Source organism: Styela clava, chromosome 9 (genome assembly GCF_964204865.1).
Source record: "Styela clava chromosome 9, kaStyClav1.hap1.2, whole genome shotgun sequence".
NCBI classification, from domain to species: domain Eukaryota; kingdom Metazoa; phylum Chordata; class Ascidiacea; order Stolidobranchia; family Styelidae; genus Styela; species Styela clava.
The window spans coordinates 12,462,613-12,484,112 of NC_135258.1; the positions used below are offsets into that span (position 1 = coordinate 12,462,613).

General features: G+C 33.3%; 1 protein-coding gene across 1 annotated transcript in view; it reads right to left on the minus strand.

Annotated features, from left to right (window-relative positions):
* Nucleotides 1–21,500, minus strand: part of LOC120339059 (uncharacterized) — a 54,252-nt gene that overhangs the window by 2,693 nt on the left and 30,059 nt on the right. Inside the window, exons 15-33 of the mRNA XM_039407102.2 lie at nucleotides 20,348–20,527; nucleotides 19,389–19,568; nucleotides 17,459–17,638; nucleotides 9,894–10,139; nucleotides 8,692–8,929; nucleotides 8,242–8,395; nucleotides 7,792–7,876; nucleotides 7,269–7,345; nucleotides 6,552–6,686; nucleotides 5,100–5,219; nucleotides 4,401–4,567; nucleotides 3,806–3,941; nucleotides 3,120–3,266; nucleotides 2,548–2,641; nucleotides 2,234–2,310; nucleotides 2,017–2,151; nucleotides 1,421–1,579; nucleotides 694–818; nucleotides 285–420 (exon numbers count right to left, since the gene is read on the minus strand). Of these exons, the coding sequence (XP_039263036.2) occupies nucleotides 285–420; nucleotides 694–818; nucleotides 1,421–1,579; nucleotides 2,017–2,151; nucleotides 2,234–2,310; nucleotides 2,548–2,641; nucleotides 3,120–3,266; nucleotides 3,806–3,941; nucleotides 4,401–4,567; nucleotides 5,100–5,219; nucleotides 6,552–6,686; nucleotides 7,269–7,345; nucleotides 7,792–7,876; nucleotides 8,242–8,395; nucleotides 8,692–8,929; nucleotides 9,894–10,139; nucleotides 17,459–17,638; nucleotides 19,389–19,568; nucleotides 20,348–20,527 (2,771 nt within the window). The remainder of the gene's footprint in view (nucleotides 1–284; nucleotides 421–693; nucleotides 819–1,420; nucleotides 1,580–2,016; nucleotides 2,152–2,233; nucleotides 2,311–2,547; nucleotides 2,642–3,119; nucleotides 3,267–3,805; nucleotides 3,942–4,400; nucleotides 4,568–5,099; nucleotides 5,220–6,551; nucleotides 6,687–7,268; nucleotides 7,346–7,791; nucleotides 7,877–8,241; nucleotides 8,396–8,691; nucleotides 8,930–9,893; nucleotides 10,140–17,458; nucleotides 17,639–19,388; nucleotides 19,569–20,347; nucleotides 20,528–21,500) is intronic.

Sequence of the window (21,500 nt, forward strand, 5' to 3'; positions counted from 1 at the left end):
ATCTCTATGTAGATTTATTTCTGTAACAAATATGGCAGATGATAGAGGTTCACAAAAAACAATTGGAGTCAACACTGTCATCGAAACAGCTAGGAATAAGTGAATTCCGCAAAGCAAGTATTCTTCAAAGCAAAATTTTTGGCGTTAAAAATGACATACAGGAAATTTTCACAGTGAATCAATGAGTTCTAGCAGCTAAACTGATGAACGACAAATTTTTGGCAGAACCAAAAAAGAAAATTCAGCCCAACAAAGTCTACAAGAAGTCAAAGTTAAACACTCACCAAATTTTGAACCATATGAGGTCTCTGCATTCTTAAACATTTAACAATTTGGAACATATCCAACACTCCTTCAGCTTTAACTTGTTCAAGTGCAGTCGTCAATGCACAGAAAGCTCCTGTTCTACCAGCACCAGCACTGCAAAACGAAACAGATATTATTAAAAGCAATCTTTTTACCTACTTTCCAATCTGAACTAAATCCCTCAACCTTTGAAAAAGATACTCATTAGTTAGACCTCTGGATTTTCAAGTGTCATTATAGTCTCAAAACTCTATTTATTATTTAATTCCATTTCATTATCATTGTATCAGTTAGCCTAGCTTGGACAGGTTTATTAATAAGATGAGGAACTTTATTATAAGAGTGGAAAACAATGCAATACAAAAATTAAAAAATACAATTAATTACCTGCAATGAATGACAATTGGATGATTACCAGAATTTTGTTGTTGTTTTTGTACATCTTCGACTAATTCAATCATACTATAGCCAGAAACTGGTGCTCCAACTTCTGGCCAACCATGATAATGGAACTAGAAAAAGAAAGAAAGATATATTGCATGAATGGCTCTATAACTAAAACACTTATTCAAACCACCAAGTAAAAATTCCAATCTGCATGACAATGAATCTCATATTATGGATCAGTAGGTAGTCATAATACTGGAGTAAAATCATTCACATTTTAAGATAATTTTTTCATGACATCTAGCGGACTTCAAAAACTTAAAGGCTGATTATATTTGAAAAGACTTAAATCTTACTCACAGTTTGTGGACTGAAATTAAAACCAGACACCAGTTGTCAAAAATTCGAAGTGGCTCAAGTCGTTTAAATCAATTTACTTAAACTCGTCATTATGCAACTGCTAGTGAGAGTTAGCTCAGTGATTGACTCTAGACCGGATGACCCGATCCTCGTCTTGACTCGCAACTCGGCAGGCGGGGACTACTACCTAACACCCTTAGCTTGCAACCCCTCTCCACCGTATTGGGACCCAAAGCGAAAATTTCAGGGACATAAAATCCATATTTTCAACTTAGAATCTCTTGCATACCGTCAAGATTTCCAATAATTAAGGGTATTTCATGGTAAATAATTACATCACTGAAATTATCAGAGGAAAAATTATTACCTGTTTGACAATAAGTTGGCCACCCTTGGTATTACTTTTATTTGAAACCTGGAAATCTCGTTCCGAATAATCTTCACTTTCATTTACAGATAAAAATTCAACTTCAATGTCTCCAAAAGTTAACGTTCCATCATTCGGCCAATACTGCGCACATTTCGCCTGAAATAACCAGATAACATAGAATTAAAGCACGACTAAATTGATTTACAAAAACATCATTATAACTGAAAACCAGCTAAGCATAATCTATGGAAGAAAATCGTATTCATGTTTTTGCATATCTCGAGGGAATACATACAGACTTTTAAAATGAAGGACAGGTTCCATTGGAAACTAGAATGAAAACAACTCTCCATTGTATTTAATATATCAACTTATCTTGTTTATTTTAATTGTTGACTTTTTTTTCACCATTATGCTCAGAGCAAAGAGTTCCCAGAGCAAGGAAGAGTAGTGATAGGAGAATTATAAACGAACACCGATGCACTTACTCGTTGAGGGGAAACAATCTAACTCAACACTGCCTGGGAAACAGGTGAAATAAGGTTTTTGGAGAAGAAGATAAAAGGCAAGCTATAAATAAAAGGATCTATTACCTGGCCTCTTTCTACAAGCTCAGTTAACATAACTATAGAAGCAGATTTGGAATCCCATATCATTCTCCAGAAATCTTCCATTGTGTGAGGCAGAGGTCCTTGTGTTGCAATATACGCGTCTTTCTGTCGATATCCCTAAAATAATAGATACGAAAGTTATAAAAAGAATAAGTCATAAAAAAGTACAAAAAATTAAAATTATTAAAAAAATACTCACATCAATATAAGATGCATTTATATAATCTGTATTTTCTTGACCTCGTTTTATCGGCAGCATAACTCTGTTCCAATCATCTATAACGAAAGAACAGCCATGATTTAAATGAGTTTTAATATTGCGATCTACTTCTAAATCTATATTTTTATTTTAAAAATGTTTCTAAAAACATTTTCGAATATAAAATATTTTCTAATTGATAGATCATATTTAACCCAATGATTTGAAAATGCAGAAAATTTACAGAAGGATGAATAAACATTGTTTTTGTTAAAATATATACAAGGCCAAATATATTTATATTGTTTACTCACATGGCAGTATTAATAAAACTCTATTCTTTCTCATATTTGCAGGATGATTGCCAGCACGCATGTGTTCTTTTTGTATTCGGATTGATGTAAGTTTCTGAAATGCAAAACATTAAGTTAAGATGTCTAACTACATTGAATAATTGGAATAGACTAATTATAGACAAAGTTCAAAGAGAAAAAACTCCATGGTGGATTTCAACATCATATTAACTACTCACTCGCCTAACAAAGAGAGAATTTTTTCTGACATGCGCAATGGCGCTCATCCTGGCACAGATGAATAACGCTAAGACAGCATGGTGAATCATGGCCTTTCATCCAGTTACCAGTCCATGTCAGAAATGGGAAAAGTTGACAAGTTATTCATTTCAGACGCACGGATGCGATGGGGGAGAAAACTGTGATAGACCAGAAGTTTTAAAAACTACCCTATTATGGCGAGGAGTCAAATCCTCTCGCACCTTATTAGGCCACGTAGTATTCAAACCAGCAAACTCACACAGAATAAACAGAGGTACGATGGTAAGAGTTTTTCCAGCCTTTCCCAATTTCAATCGAATATAAATCACTACCTTGAATTCATGTTCCATTCCTGTAACATTTCCTGGTAATCTTTGCATCAGATCATCAATATGACCAGATACTTCTGTTGCTTCTACTTCTGTATCCCCATATAAATGATGTTCTAATACAGCTTGGTATATGAATATGTATTGTTGCTGAACACAAGAAAAATAATAATAAATAAGTTGGAATTTATAAAATTAGTACCATTCTGATTATAGTAAAATATGTATAGGAATATCAAATCTATGTTTATCTATGAACTCGAAAAATATAAGAGCACCGGTACTCATTATATATTATATAAACATATAGCACATGCTTAGAAAACCATGAAAAGGCAAAGCATGATTTTTTTTAACAAAAAAAGAACAGAAATTTGTATTAAAACAACAAGCCCCAGGCCAACAAATTAAGAAAAAATATGGAAGTGATGACTTCCTAGCCTAAGAGACTATTTTTAACCACAATTCTGAAAAATAATTAGTTTATAAGAGAAAAAAGTGTTGAAATGAAGTTGAAGAATGACTTGCAAAAAAGAAAAGCATGCAAGAATAAAAGAATAAAATAAAATAATAAAAGAATGCAACTTGGGAAAAACTGTTATTTTACAACAAAAAATTCTGGAATAGGAAATAAAAGACCCACAGTATCATAAATCCTGAAAAACGATAATTACAACATATCAACCAACCTCTGTCTGCACCATCTCAGGACGTTGCTGTCTCATTTGTGAACAGCACGCAAATACATCGATCTTATTCTCTCTAGATATCATGTCCATCATTGCATCAATGCAAATAAATGTACCAGTACGTCCAACACCAGCACTGAAATTTAATTGAAAGTTTTTAATAGTTTGTTGTTCACACTCACTAGCCAGTCGGTCGTACATAGTAGTATATCAAAATCCAGATCGTTTCAAATTAAATTTAAATTGATTCGAAATTAGCCAAATTCAATATTTTAAATTTATGATTTTAGGGATCATTTGAAACAGTTTCGAAAAATTAATATATTGGATCAATTGAAGTCTCATAGCTTAACCAGAAATCAATTTATTTCTGAAAACTACAAAAAGATAACAAACCAACTAACTGATCATCTTACAACTACCCTTCCAAATTCAAATTCCTTAAATATGAACTTTGACTTCCACACAATACAGAATATTTCCGTTATCCTATGTTCGAAAATATTATTCTAGAAAATTATTAGATTTTGGCCACCTCTGCGGACACAGTAATTCAGTAACCTAAAACTACCATAATATTCAAAGTTCTACTGACCTGCAATGAACAATGATTGGCCCATATCCCGTTGGACTGCTGTGTTTAATTTTACGCAGAAATTTTAAAATTCCAGAAGGTGATTTGGGTACCCCAAAATCTGGCCAACTTGTGAAATGATATTGTGTGATTGTACGTTTGATGCTCATGGTTGAATCACCTTGTGCCTTCAAAAAGATAGGAAACGCGACATTACAAAATGATATACATATACCCTATTAGGGTGATACACGTTTTGAAGGTCCATCACAGAATGTAGTAATTTGAATAGCCTGTAGCTAACTTGAAAAATTAAGTGATCACTTGCCTTCTTGTTAGGTAATTGCGACTAATCTATAATAATGTAAAATTCTGCTAAATTATATACAGGACATATTCAAGTGCAAGAAAGTCAGAATTTTATTTGTTTTTGTTGTCACTAGAGTCGAAGTTATATTTTTAAACTCCCAGAGTAAGGAATCAGAGTATTTTCAGTTTGCTCGAAGTCAGAAGTGGGGATTTTAAGACTTTTATAGAAATATTCAAAATTAATATTTGGTTGGTGGTGAAAGAAAAGTCAGAAACAAAATTTCCCCCTCAATTTGGAATTGCAAACCAAAACTTTTGTCAAATACAATTTGAAGTTGAATGGCCTGCAGTTTGGAATTGACCCCGAATCCATAACCCAAATCAAAGTACAAAAAATTGTTGAATACTTACTCTTTGTGCACTGAATGATCTTATAGTATAATCGACAAGATGATTTTCACCGAGATTCTCAACCATCAGATCACCATAGCTCTGTGGTTCTCCGCTTGGCCAATATTTTGCACATTTTGGCTGAAAAGATAAAACAGAAATTGAATAACAAATAAAAACGAGAATATCGGCTGGAGACCGAAGACTTATCGATCAAAACTGCGGTTTCAAATCATGACTCTATAGTGACACCACGTGTCCCATCCCTAATTAATTAATAAATCGCTAATTATACGACATAATTTGTCCAAAATCAATAGGCTTCTGGTCCGAGATATGATGAATGCACATGCAAAATTTGGAGCAGATTCAACCTCGCCTTCTTGAGATATCGCGTTCATCTAACAGACAAACAAACAGACATACAGACAGACAAATATTTATCAACATACTTACCGATCTTAAGATCGATAAGTAATAACGCTGAGACAAAAAAATAGAATATCAAAATAAATTAAAGTATGACCACATCATTTTAATTACTTAATCAATATACTCCTAAGCTTGTTAGAGCATAGTACAACTTTATCATCAGTGTCTCATCAATGAGTAAGATAAATCCTACTCAAATACAGTTCAGTATTATGAATGATATCACCTGATATTGCATGACAGAATGGTATTATATTTATGACTAATAATAATAAAAAACAAACAGGTTGCAAACCACTAATCTAAAAATTCTAAAAAAGGCGCTTACGCCTCTCGATCTGAACGAGGCTCTGTACAAGCAGCAACTGATACCCAACAATACGGACAGAGCCACTATTTTTTTGGAAGGACCAGAATCTTTTCCAGGTCGGCATTTCCAACCCAATTTAATACACTCTGGGTCATGTGGGGGTATCGGAACGCAGTTAGGGATAACGCTTCAACCGCTATACCAGGGGGCTGCAAGCTATGGCCGAAGCAATATAATCTGGCCCGCGACGCTTCACTGAATTATATTAACAAAACAGCTGTATTGACGATTATATTCTTTACATGATGGAATTTGTTTTGAGACACTAAATTATATTATAACCTATGTATATAATTCACAATCACTCGTTTAATGAGCATTAATTGATTATAATTAGACAAATCGCAAAAAAGTTGATTCCTAGTGCAAATGGTTTGATGGCGCAGAAAATATTCAAATGTTCAGTCCTCGCGCACTGCTTGAAATTTATCCGAAATCTGTGTGAAACAATGTGATTCATTGGCCATTCCTGGGTTTTTTTCTAAAAATATGCGCGGCCTGTCAATGACTTGCGACCTTTAATTTTGGCCCGCGAACGACAAAAGTTTGCCGACCCCTGCGCAAGACCATCGCACATGTCTCATATCCAAAACTTTTTTTTATATAAATTTCCAACACAATCACAAAAAACAATGAGCTCATGCTTGAGTGTGTTATGTTACCAAATTTACCTCTTTTCTTTCTTCTGTGTTAGTTGCCATAATGACTGTCGATACATTTTGTTCCCAAACCATTCTCCAGAAATCAACGATAGTATTTTCTTTGGGACCTTGAGCGGCGATAAACTTGCCTTTGTGTTTGTATCCCTGTTAATATTTAATCGTTAATAAAGCATTGTGAAATAATAATATATTACAACCCATATTGACAGTATATAAATTTTATAAGACAAAATGGCAGCGAAAGATGAAAATGTCCGGTTTCCATATGCCGAATTTAAATACAGATCGATATGCAAATCAGGTGCATTGTACTTGTAGAGAATATTATCTAGCCTAGGGTTTATTATTTTTTGGTCTGAATTTTTATAAATATTCAAATCAATCGCACATAGCTACTCTTGTTCAAATCCTTATTCAAATATGTCCAGTCAAGATCTTTTCTTCACTTCACATTCAATATTTTATAATTGCAACGAATCATATTAAAAAAATACAGAAAGTAAAATTAAATACAAAAGAAAATTCATTAAAAATAATACTTGGAATAGAATATTTTTTCGAATATGAAGATAGTTAAATTTTAACCCAAATTCTTGTATAGTATTACTAGTTGGCTCTGGAAAGCGAAATAAAATTGAACACGAAACACGATTAGACTACTTGAAAACTCGAAAGTGAAGACTTCTGCTACTACTAAGCTCACTAGAATTACCCCGATATACTTACATCAACAAACGATGCATTGATGTAATCAGAGTCTCCATCCATTCCTTGTTTTGGTAGAATAACTCGAGAATGGTCGTCTGAAATGTGAATAAAAGTGCAACTAAAATAACGTGAATGGATGGTTATGATTATGTCTGATTATGATGATAAAAGATGTTGGCTTTTATAATTCTTCTTTTTACAAGTTAGCATAAAGCAGACTTGTGAGTTGTTAAATAAGCATTTTACTATGTATGACACATCTTAGTATCCAACTTAGAAATACCATATTTTTCAAACTAAATTTTCCAGATTGGACCTTGGATAAAGCATGATGTTAATCATACATTATACGTGGCCTAAGATTGAAACTTCAAATTTATAAATTGAAATCACTAATTTTTCAAACTAAATTATCAAGATTGGATATTCGATGAAGCATAATGTTAATCATATATTATCAATGGCCAAAGATTAATGTCAAATATCTTGAAATAAGCCCAGACTTCCTTTAGAATAGATAAACAAATTTGAGGAAACTTACATGGTAATATATTAGTGTATCTATTTTTGTCTTTGTTTTTAGCTCGTCCACCGGCTTCTCGTGATCCCGTTCCATCAACGAGAGACTGCAAGATATAAACAATATCAAATATTAATACAAATGATAAAGTAACTTATGCAGAAACAGAAAAAACTGCCTACTACAAAAAATTCTAGTGAATAATAAGTTAACATTCCTAAGAATAAACAACTTGCCAGCAGTTTGAAAGCTTTCAATAGCTCAAATACTGAAAAAAAAATTGGAAAAATATGACTACTATAAAAATTTGAGATTAAAAAATCAATGATTCTTACACTTCGTATCTCAAATAAGTAAACCCAATCTTGGCATGATTCGCAATATTTCTCTGTAATATGGCAAAATACCTATGATTTGATCATGATGTTTTAAAAAATGTAATTGAAAGTAGCAAAAAATGATATATCGTACATGATATTCTTCTCTGAACATTTTATCATCATCAGCATGACGACGATTATATTCCATTTCAAGACGATCCATTGAAATCGCTCCATATTTTTTAGTTCCTGTTGTGTTACCATTCGGAATAAGAGGGCCCATTTCATGATCATATCTGTTGTCCCTGGAAAAATTGCAATAAAAATATAAATCAAATATCTAATGAAATTATAATAGATACTTATAATCAAGTACGAGGTGGATAAAACGGGGAATATTACCATATAATCTGTAGTGAAATAAGAGAGAAATACCCTTCTTCCGTCGTCGAAGTCGATGAGTTGCGGAAAAAAAATTTTCCCAAACAAAAAGAATTTGGCAAAATGATTCATAAGTACATCTTGTGTCCAATAACAAGTACCAGTATATAGAATCGGAAAGTTTATTATCACAGACTATAACTAAGGTTTTGATACCTACATTTTAAAGGGAGCAGTTGGTCCGTTATTATACTTGGAAGTTTTCTTTGATCTTTTTCTCCACAGGACAAGTGCGACTACTATCACAACTAGAAGAGCAACGACAGCTACAACGACAGCGACTATAATGATCGGGAAAGCGCCTTCTTGTTCACCAACGTTATTCTCACTGAACGTCACATCGTTTTTATCTGGTTTAGTACTGACAACATTTTCGTTTGGTGGAATTTCCATGGGAGCTGTATAAAAATTAGATAATTTTGAAAATATAAGAATTGATTACTGAACTTTGATATATTTTTGAAGGGAATTGACTCAAAGAGCACTCCCTCAGAGAAGTGTAGGAGACTCATCTTCGAGCAAAGTGATGGGAGACCACAAAAATATAAAGTCAAGCCAAGTTTTTTTTTCCAACCAGTAAATAGAGAAAAAACCAAAATATGAAAACATGAAAATTACACAGTTTTGTCGCGTGGAACCAAAGCTGGATATCGAGCAGCGACACTCAAGGTTACTAAAACTATGAAGATCTGTGGTGATGCATTACATGTAAGCAAATGTAACTATTGTGTCTTAGTGTTAGTTGATACAGGTATTTGTTTATAGGTTGCCCTATCATAAACATGTTTGATCATAAATTTGTATAATTAGATTTTTTATGAAGCAATGGTGTCGAAAAAGACGACATATGTTGTGTCTGTGTGGTTCTGAATTCCAAATACGATACAATTAATTAATCCACTATAAAGTCAAGGATCATTAGATATGTTTTCAAACCGAAAAATAAATGGAATAAAACGGAACCAGGTTATAAAAGAGAGGAAAACTGAAATAATAACAAACATCCCGAATAAAAAATTCTTCAGAGGAGCAAATTTTAAGCACTGGAAAACTCCGTCTTTTTTGACCCAAAAACAAAATAATCGGACAAAATTCAATTTAAACAAACCAAAATGAAACTGGACTGAAATTGATCGAAAAGGACATCGGAAATCACCAGAAAGAAACTATACAAATATTTGCTAACAGGACTTCATTATATCTCATTCACATTGCTGCGTAAAATATATCAAATTTAAAGCAATTCCATTGTAAGTATTCAATTTTAAAACAAATCCTTACACACAATACTTTTACCCGTATGCACATAATATAATTTAAAACAACATGCATCAACAGCCCATATTTTATCAAATCACATACCTGTCGTAAGAATTTTTGGCGTTACTGGTTTCGTCTTTCCTTCTTGATTAAATGGAGCCTTGGTAACAATTTTAAAAGGCGTGGTCATTTCTGGCTCAGGACTGGTCTCTTCTTCCATTGTCGTAGTCATGGTTGTAGTAGTAGTTGTAGATGTGGTCGTGGTAGGTTGAGTAGTCGGTTTGGTAGTTGTTGTTGTAGTAGATTTTGTAGTTGGTGGCAAAGTTGGCAATGTCTTATTAACTGGTTCTGAAAAAAAAATGGGACAGTTTTAAGTTATGTTTATAATTCGAGTAAATATACAGTAGTTTTGTTAAATTAAAACCTTTAAAATTTAAAATACCACAATCTTATTCCACATATTGTAAGTTTTCCACAATTAGCATAATGTTTATATTAGGTTAAGTGTAATATAAATTTTATATTCCTTCATAAATATGTGATGTTTTGGCCCAAACAGCAACATTTTCTAAAATCTCATCACAATTTTCTCTCCAATATTGATTTCAAATTAATTTCATCTAACCAAAGTTCTTCATTCATATTCTTTCTCATTTGTACTACTTAATTTGTTCTAAACTACTCAATTTTTTCATAAACTGAACTAAATCTCGAAGAAAACTTTGTAATATAGCGCAGTATGACTCCTTTATTTGAAATACACAAGCACAATGGCTTAATGACATTGTATAGAATTTAGCTGTTCACTAATCCAACTACATTATAATAGGATTACAACCCACAACTCTCAAAGCAACCATCATATTCAAGAGCATAAATATGCTACACAACATCACACAAGAAGAAAAGTTCATTGACAGTGTAATGGTCTAATAAATAGTCTAATAACATAAGAAGACTCTTTATTGACTTATTAAGCTTTTGGTTATGAACATTTAAATATTCAGAATTAACATACGATTTGATGAATATTATTTACTATTACGAAATCAATCTTGGTTTTATTCTGAAGCCAGATGTTGAAAATTGCACATTTTTTTCATTTCAAAAAGTTAGGAATTTTCTGACCATTTTACAATAATTTTCCCAGGATCAAAGGTGCATTTTAGTACCAATTTTCCATCCTAATAAATGACACTTTTTTAAATTAACATATGTTACTCCTTATTGGTAATGTAATATTGAAATATATTCAAGCGTCTTCTATTATTCCACTAGCTATTCTAATTGCAGTTTGCTAAAATATCCGACATGCCATATTAGTCAAAAATTTGTTATTATTTTTTATTAAATTTACTTATTTTCAAAATGTGAGTTTTTAGTCCAACATTCCTGTAATATTTTAAACAATAACTATTTAAAATATTTATGAGCATTACACAATTATTCTAATCAAAATCGCAAAATTTTGATTTTTGTAATTGAAAACTCTCAACTCATGCTTCACCAATTCATCATATCATTTTTCTATTCCCCCAGCATGAAACGAATGTTTCCTATCTCTATAACTGACAGATATCCCTATTTCTCTCATTAGTCCAGAGCATTGGATCATAGATTACATATTAAAATACATACGGCGAAACCCGGGGTCGTTGGGAAAAGTGTATTTACTCAGTCTGTTTAATAAACTAGATAAACAATTCAAATGCTCGATTAGATTATGAAATAGAAAGTTTGTTTATGATTGGTAGCTTCAATTCCTTTCTCCACACATACTGAAAATCAATAGCTGTATGGGAAGGTGTACTAAATATGATTGGGACCAAAAATAATAGAATAATATATCCAAAAAATAAATTTCTTGTTTCTTGATTATATTAGTTTTGTTGAAATATTTGTCCTTATAGACATTACTCGGTTGTGTATATTTGCTTCATTTGACCCTAAAACTGCCTTCACATTATTATATTTTCAAAGAAGAAATCTTATATACAAAAATGTCATTTTGCATAATGAACACATATTTGAAGTGTTTGCCAAGCATGGAACTATTACAGTATACTATATCAATAGAACATAATTTCTAGTTAACATGTAACTATACAAAAATACTTTCCCAAATAGATAAATACTAACATTTCTATATATTTTTCTTCATAAATGCTACCAACGAAACACTATGTCTTCCCTTCGTAACCATATAAATCCACAGTCAAACTTAAAACCACTGAGGCATAAAATCTGCTAAGCTTCAAGAGTAAAATCTAAACTCCAAAAAGTTTTTCATGATGATAATATGTCCATATCCGGTATTAGTATCCTAAAACAAACCCTGTTTCCTGTCCCTCGATAATCCCGTAAATAATATCATAAAAAATTTACTTATAGCAATAATAACTACCATGTGTAGACAGTCGTATTGGCTGAGATAAAACACATCTAACCAATATTTCCAAACATAATTACTATCATAATTTCATTAGCGTTCATAGGAAATATTAGCGCTCACGGTCGGCCTACGCTTCGGAATTTCAATACGTCATTGTATGCCAACCCGCGAGGCTATAACCAGGTGTACGACAATTTTATCGCTTTATTTTACTGTCATCTCGTAAACTATATTAACGAAATTAAACGGTTGCTATCAGAAATTAACATAACTCACTCTCCCACTTGACGCCAAGCAGATCGCACGCGCTCTCATTTTTCTAAACCAGCGAAGATAATATAACCCTTTCCTTGTGATACGTGTGAAGGTCACTATTTACGGGCGCGGAATGTTGTTGAACAGAACGCAGAAGGTTAAAAATATCACACGTAGGCATGGAGAAGTTTATACAGCAGCGGGGTAAAACCTACTCCAGGCGTTAGCGATTCGTCCCGCAGAGTCAGTCAAATCAAAATGATAAATCATTATCTCTGTGCCAAGTCATTCGAACGATGATCACGGTAAAGTAAAAGTCAACTAAAAGCCGAGGTTTACCATAAGACCAATCGCGCGGTGTACTTTCACCTGCGATCTTCAAACCGTCACTATCCCGAGGGAGAAAAGATACATTTTGTGGTAATCGATGAAATATCATGTAGCAACAATCATACGATGACATGCAGTGGGATTACATATCATAAATGTGACGTCATAATCATTAGCGAAAGTCGTATTGGACGATATTGTTATGCCACGATTTTACTCCGAAAAAGGCTCTGTCCGAACATTCACGTTTTGGCAACGAGCGCAGACTACTGAATTAATGAAATCATACATCGAAATCCATCGTCAGTGGTTGTTTAGCGTGTCTTCATCGTTTAACTGCGCAAATAAAACATATACATATCTCATTCTATTTCTTGACAATCGCACATATCGGCGAATCCTGTAATGTACTATTAAAGCTTCGCTGCATTTCTCCACATAATTACCACTTACTAACTACTCACTTTGATGTTAACCAAAATTACATCAGTAATCGTTTAATCCCACCTCGAAGTCGTCGAACTGGGCAGTAATAGATATTATAGCTTTATGTCGACTGTTTCACGAACTATGATCACTTAAAGCATTAACAAGTAGCGCTTTTTATGAGCTTTATCTTTGATTAGATTTTGAAGGGAGTGAGTGACTCTTACGGAAATCGGAAGCTTCGAATGTCAAATCGTCGGAACTGGATTAATAATTTAACATTCCTAGATGGGGTTGGACCAGAATAGCAGACGTTTTCGAAAGCAACAACAAAATAAAGAAACACTAACATATTACGGAATAAGAATAACATAATCTCATTTCACGAAATATTGTATGTATTTGTGATCTTTCGTTAGATCAAAATCGAACTTCTTCAGACAAAACAAGATATGGCCGCAAATAATAAAGATCAATAGTCATTGAAAAATATTATAATAAATTACGGAAATATTATAGATGGGTGGGTTAGGTCCGTCTCTATTGCCCTGTCCAAAAGATTGATTTTGTGGGGTTCCGGGTTTTCCTTTTGTATATCTTCCATTGTTTGTTTTTGAACTTTTTTAGGACATGCCGTTTAGTACAATTACCGTTTAGTACCGTTAAGAACTTAAGCGCAAACTCTAATAGGAAGATACGGCCAAGGTTCTTTGCTTTACGCTACTACACAAAATGCATGGAACGGCATTCAGTAAACTTCATTTTACATCAAACTATGTCAAACTGAATTCGGCTGACAATAACAGAATTATATTTCAAGCATATACCTATGTGGCGGCTTGACTTATTTTACATTATATGCGACTAACGATTTCACCACCAATAAGCGCAGCGGGATATGCTGCTGACAAAATACCGTAATATGCGGTAGTTACAATAAGCGGACAATAAAAGAAATAATATCTACATTTTGAATATCGGAACTTACCGAAAATATTTGTCGTCTCCGTGCCTGGAACAGTACTGACATAATCCCAGTATATTTCACCGCTCATTTTTGCTAATTTGTATATGTGGATAACTATACAATTCGATCAAAATATATTGAAATATAAAAAGATTTAAAACAGAGCAATGCTAACTTCAATAAAGAAACATTGAGAAACATTATCTTATACGAGGCGAACAAAAGAGATCTGCTTTATCGCAGTTTTCGTCTGACAAACAAAATCCAAAAATACTAGGAATGAAATTACCATCTGGAGTAATGTGGGATATCTATATTCTGTTAATTCTTTATCCCAGAAATCTTTTATACAATTAATTGCGATTTCGGATGATCAGCTAAATGATCAGAGTGAAAGCTGAGGCAAGGAAAAAATTATAATAATAGAGCAATAATTTTTTCACTACATTTTTAAATAAAACATGATTTCGTTCGCCAGGACTAATTTTACCAAAACAAATATTTCGATTATATGTTCTCGAAAGAGAGCTTTTAAAAAAATTAGTTAAATTTAAAAAAAGCGCGCAAAAGAGTCGTATAAATATATTCCGAATCTGCTTTTAATTAATTGAATAACTTTTTGCTATCCTACAGATTCCTATAGCGAGCGAGATGGCACACACGTACCAATATTCTGACTGGACTCCGTCCAGAAGAAATCGCTCTTCCACATTATTCAACTATCGTATTTATTTTTCTCGCCTCAGCATAAAAAACATCAATTTTCTATTCGAAACTGCTGACAAAATTGTCACCTCCGATATTTGCGCCAATATCACTATAAGCTTATCAAAATTTCGTCACATTTAATTTGTGAAATCGCCCGCCAAAAACTACAAAAGATTCGCGTCTCGTTTGAATGACCGTGCGAATTGAATTGTTTCGAACCAAGAGCGAGTATTGTTTATACTTTTTCATTACGTCGTGGTCCTCTATATTCTTCGATTACCAATAATGAAAAGTTATCGACCGGCTTCATCCACCAGGGCCAAAAGTTATTCACCAATTAATTATAGAAGACCGAGTATAGGCCAAAGATGGATCGTGCTATCGAGCTACCATCCGCATAAGCCCCTGCTCGGCAAAACATATACCAACCTAATATACTAGTAAGAAAAACGTAAAATTTGGTGTAATACCACAGTGATTACATTTTACAATTCATATTATATAAAAACATTAACATATCTTATTAAAACCAAATAGACAGATTATTTTTGTGAATAAAGATAATTATCCCTGGTTCGTGCACATGGCAAATCAGCACAATTTCATTTTCATTAAAATAAAGGTAATTTTACCTAGTTTTTCAACTGTGCACAAGCAAGATTGAGTTTCATTTAACAAAAGGTAATTGAGTCATTTGAGATTAACCCTCTTTCTTTGTAACTTAAATGAGTGAAATTGGTCATGTTTACCTATGAAAAGTTCATAAAGAAAGGGTTAATAAAGGATGGATTCAATTTGACATCTGATTAACTCTTGTCTTGATTTGTATTCTCGAAGGGCAATATTGCATAGCGAAGAGAAAGATGAGATCAGACATGTGTAATGAAGGTGTCAGTGGAAGACAACCGAATTACCATTACCTCAATGACACGACACATTTCGAATATAAAATAAGAGTCATCAAAAATCAGAATTCCTGTGAAAAAACATATGTGACTGGATTCCAATGATTTTTTTTTTCTATTTACATATTTATCTTTAAGCCATCATATTTGAATTAAATATAAATTACATGCCTCCAAATGAAAACATATTCATATTTGAGTGCTGTATTGTTGTAAAAAATATACTCTTATTTTGTAACTTTACTGAATATATTAAATCATCTAAAGCAATGGTTTTCAATCTTTTTCTCTTGTTACTTATCGATTTTAATCGGTAAGTATGTTGATAGGTATCTGTCCGTCTGTTTGTTTGTCTGTTAGATGCACGCGATATCTCACGAAAGCAAAATTGAATCTGCTCCAGATTTTGCGTGTGCATTCATCATATCTCGGACCAGAACCCTATTGATTTTGGGCAAATTAAGTCGTATAATTAGCGAGTTATTAATTAATTAGTGATGGGACACAAGGTGTCACTATGGAGTAAGAGTGCTGTTTTAGGGATCCCCTAACTTTCGATAAGTCCTCGGTCTCTGACCAATATTCTCGTTTACTACTTGGCAAATTTTTGGTAAAATTTCCCCCCTTAACTGTGTATACTGTCTGTTCTAGTATGGTGTAATAAACTAAGAAGCGGTAGCATAATAAAGGTCAATTACAAAAATAATCTACTTCGCAATCTTGTATGCGGTCAATAGCCATACTTGGCCATGTACTTTCTTGCTTGATTGAGAACCTCTAATATAGAGTACAACTCAGGCTGAACAAGGCACCACCCAAGCGGCCTTGGTACAACATAGTAGCATTCTTGGAAAAATAGGTTACCGGTTAAATATGGCTCAACTGTGAATGCCTGGCTAAGCTGGTGTTACCAATACAATCATACTAACCACAAGGAAACCGATTCTTATATAATTGTTTGGTGTGGTTATTACTTACATAGTCGTGGAAACACTTCTTCTTGAAAGTCTTGAAAGTCTCCACAGAGGTTAATAATAACAAATGAGTTTCATCAAAGTATTATTATTTATACTATGATGCTCTCATCTATCACAACATATAACGGTAAGCAAATTTATCATTTAGTAAGGTTTACTGAGATAACTCAGGGTGAACACCAGGGTGGTTAAGCATAGAAATATATAGGCTTCCAGCTACTAGTAAAATGCTAAAAATATAAAAGTAATAGCTTTATATGAAACACTTCATTTTCTTTTGAAATTAATCAATGCAGTAGTTTCTTTGTCACAACAAGATTCAGGTGAACACTGTGTTTTTAATTACTGACATACTTTGTTGGTGACAACTTTGAGAATTCCTATAATTTTCTATGACAGAATCAATAAACTGCAATCAAGCTATAGCTATACAAGGTGTCATAAAATCCCATTAAAACTTCAATTTTCTTATGAAAATAGTTTTTAATATATCTTAATAAGCACGTTTGCTCAATTTTAATCAGTGTTAATGGGACAAAAGCCCACACATTAATGCTGAATTTACCTGCCCCCAGATACCTAGTAATGCAAAATCATTGTACCTTTTGCAATTGTGCACTAAAGAAAGCTAATTATGCATATAATTAACATAATGAATAAAATTATTTATAAAGTATATAAAGTACTAGTTTACAATAACCACTCACCACAAATTGGAAAACCAGCAGGATTCCACCTTCTATTTTCCATGCATTTAACAGTGCTTGTGTCTGGTTTTCTCATATATCCATCATTACAAACAAACTTGCATTCTGAATCATACATGTTGTTTTTGATACAAATTACTTGCCCGTTATCAATCGGTGGAATTTCTGGGCATTTTGTTTCTGAAATAAAATAATTAATTTGCTGTTGGTTGTAACAATCATGTTGGAAAAAGTACGCCACAAGACTAGGATATGACAATGATGTGGGGCACAGAACTTAATAATAAAGAGTCGAGATTTAGGTGTTGTGGCATGTTGACATGGAAGGTTCAAATTCCATGCCTACCTCAACCAGGGTGTAATAAACAGGGTAGGCAACCAATGACATACCGTAAAGATTCCAGTCACTGAGAAATAGGATAGGATGGGATAGGATTAACATATCTATCCTGAGGAGAGCTGATAAGACAGCTCAATCATATGGCGAACTATGGCCTATCGTCCGGTTACCAGTTCAAGTCGGGTATGGGATTAGTTAGACAGGTATTTGTTTTTGGAAGCATGGACCTGATGGGGGAGGAAGCCGTAACCAACCAGCAGTTATGCGAACCACCCAATGGTGGCGAGAAGTCCAGCAGTCCTCTCGGACATAACCATTCCCGCATGGGATTTGAACCTGCGAACCCAAGCAGGGTAATCAGTGCAATCGTATTCCTAACGCTTAGCACGATGCGCCTCACCGTCAAAATATAGTAGATCTTTATACAGATCTGTATAACAGTAGATTCGTGTGCAGAGCATTGTTCAAAGTGAAAAGTGTGTAAGAACTAAAAATGTCATAAAAATGGAAAAAAAAATAAAAATTGGGTACCGTATATAGAGAAAAGAAGTTTTAAGAGTCATATAATTATACATCACAACCTAACAGTAAAACGAATGACACTCAGCTAACTAAATGAAGCCATATACCATATTACTGAAAAAAAAATTGATAGGGCATAATTTCACAGGTAAACCTATTTTGCAATACATTATTTGAAAGTATTCGAAAATCAATACAAGCCAAATTAAGAGATAACTTTGCTCCCCATATCATGCAAACAGGTGACATTTGACACAATATCAATAGACAAAGCATTAATTATTATGTCAATTCCCATGAGATATTTTATTAAATAGTCCATGTACAATAGCAAACATCTGTTGACATAATGGTCTGCAGAGACCAGAAATATTTAGGTCACAAAATGAGTATTATATAAACAAGAAAGAATTTTGCATGTATATGAAACGAATGTCTCATATTGGTACTGAAAAGGCCTTGGGTGAGCACAGATTTTGTTGAAAAAATCGAGAGACAAACATAATTTTAGGTGGTAAGGCAAAACATGCAAAACAAGTTAACTTTGGGGTGAAATATTGGGACCCATAGTAATGAGAAAATTTCAAATAAAATATAGAGCGATAGCATAGAATATTTAAATCATCTCTTGAATCAAAAATTTTATAACATGAATTTGATGTAATTTTAAAAGGAGTAGGACTTAATGGACACAAATCGATCACTTTGTTGAATTGTTGATGATTATTGTTGTTGGACGTTTTTCTCCGCAACACATTGTCCAATAGATTTCAAATTTTTAGTACTTAAGAATGGAAAAAGTAGCTAGAAGTTTTTTATTTATTTATTTTTTTTCAATTTTTTTTTGAGTGTTGTGATTATTCTTGGAACCTAATATTTGGCCCAATTTTTTGATTTGTAACCACACTTATTATGATTCATGAGACACTTTTTCTGCCATGAAGCCCATGATTGTCTGCCGATCCTTTCAACTCTACCAATTGTGTGACCTACCTTCATGTGCATATATTTGAGAATTACTCTTATTCAGTTATACAAATATAACCCAAGATAATATTTCTCCCATACCTTTACATCTTGGTTTTTCACTGCTCCAGGATCCTTTTTTTGTGCAAACAACTTTTTTCGATCCAATCAATTCGTAGCCATGATTACAAGAAAATTTGCATGTCGATTTATAATCATTGGCTCGATCACACTCCTTGGATCCGTTAGGAATACCTTCATCATCCATTGGACAAGTGATTTCTAAACAAAAAATTTAGACCTGAATTAAAGACTGATAAATTAGAAAATTGCATTTTTTTTTCACTGCAATTGGTAATAACCTATAACTAAAAATTTTACCAGTAGCCATGTTTTGATCAATGGAACCTAAATTAGGGCAGTAGTCGGGAAAAATAAAAAAAATAAAAACGACTGCCTCTGACTCCAGCTCTTTAGCTTAATTAAACAAACCCCCTTCAACTGTTTGCTGAAAATGATTGGTTGATTTAATGCCTTTCGAGTTTCTATCATAGATTGAAATTTCAAACATCACTATTAGATGTCTAAAATTCTAATCTTGACTCCCAAGAAGTTTGATAATAAGACTCAAGCCCGGACTCCAGTCTCAATATAAAACATGCCACAGCAATGACTCAAAACACCTTAAACCTGACATGGGCAAACCACGGCCTGTTTGGTAATTTAATCTGGCCCGCCTGATGATGCCACAACCAAACTAAAACCAAATTATGAAGGTTTAGCTAAAAATAGCTCAAGGAGTTTGTTGAGATTGCGATTATATTTAGATTTGGCAATTGGCACGGGGCTTATTGTTTTCCACTTTTGCTTTTGTAGTAGGGTAAATATTGTTCATAAAATGTAACTTTTAACGTCACACTTACATGGCCCGCCAGTCTAAGTGGGCAAAAATTTTTGGCTCCTGGTCCAAAAACCTTGCCCATCCCTGCCTTACAAAGGGAGAAATATATTGGAAAGAGGTTGGGAAGAACTGATCTAAATCAATCAATCTGAAAACATACTTTTACACATTGGTTGGCTCTTCATCGTCCATCCAGTTGTTAGGCAAGTTGATACTTTATCGCCCTCTAGTGAAAATCCTTCTTCACATGAGAAATCACAATTTGAATTGTAATTGTTCACATCAGAGCAAATGACTTTTCCATTACTTGGGTTGCTGTAACTCGGAGAACAAGTGATTCCTGCAAAAAAAAACTTATTATTTATACTTAAAATTTCGACTGTATGCTAGTTTATTTTAGATATTTGGAAAATAGCCAGGTTATGTCTTTGCATTGCTGGTCTGAGTAACCAATGAAGACCAGAAAGAACAAAAAGACATATAATCCAGTCAAAAACAGGTGTTCCATAGCCATTAAGATTAAAATTTAGTTACCTCACAGTAGCCATAACTGATTAATTTATTATTCCGAATACATTGTTACCATGTATTGTTACCATTGTTATTCAAATACATTCTAATTTGTGTCCTGCAAAACGGATAAAGCAGTACAGTAAAAAAGGAATGATTTGATGAGTTTTCTATTTTTTACAAATTTGAAAAATTCAGTGAAGGGCTTTTGATTATACTTTTAGACTTCAATTGCTCAAAATGATCAATTTTCAGGTGAAAATATCTATCCTGAGCTCTTCTTGAATTCGAAATTTTGAAATATTGAATATGATTACTTTCAATACTGTTTCAAATATTCAATATGTTTTGGACAACCATGTTCCATACCCTAATGCAGGGCTACTCAACTGGCGGACGGACCGCGGTCCGAATCCGGGCCTTTCGGGTATTCGATTTGGACCGCGCATATTCTTTATTTTGAATCCTTAGCCCCACTTGAAGTTTCCTTTTATAAAATCACTTTTATAGATTTAAAAAAATATATGAAAAGAACTATAACGCCATAACGAACAATCTTGATTAGCTAATAATCATTAGTCGGCCGAGGAATTGTGTGTTCAAGGATGCCGAAATATAATTTCTGGAAAGTCTGGGCCGAAATATTTTTGAAGTTTTGTATGCGGACCTTCGGTAGAAATAGTTGAGTAGCCCTGCCCTAATGAATCATAATCACATTGCAGTACTTTTGTCCAAGTACAGTGAGGATTACGGATTTATATAAGACTTCATTTTAACTCCAGTGGTAAACGCAACCATTACCA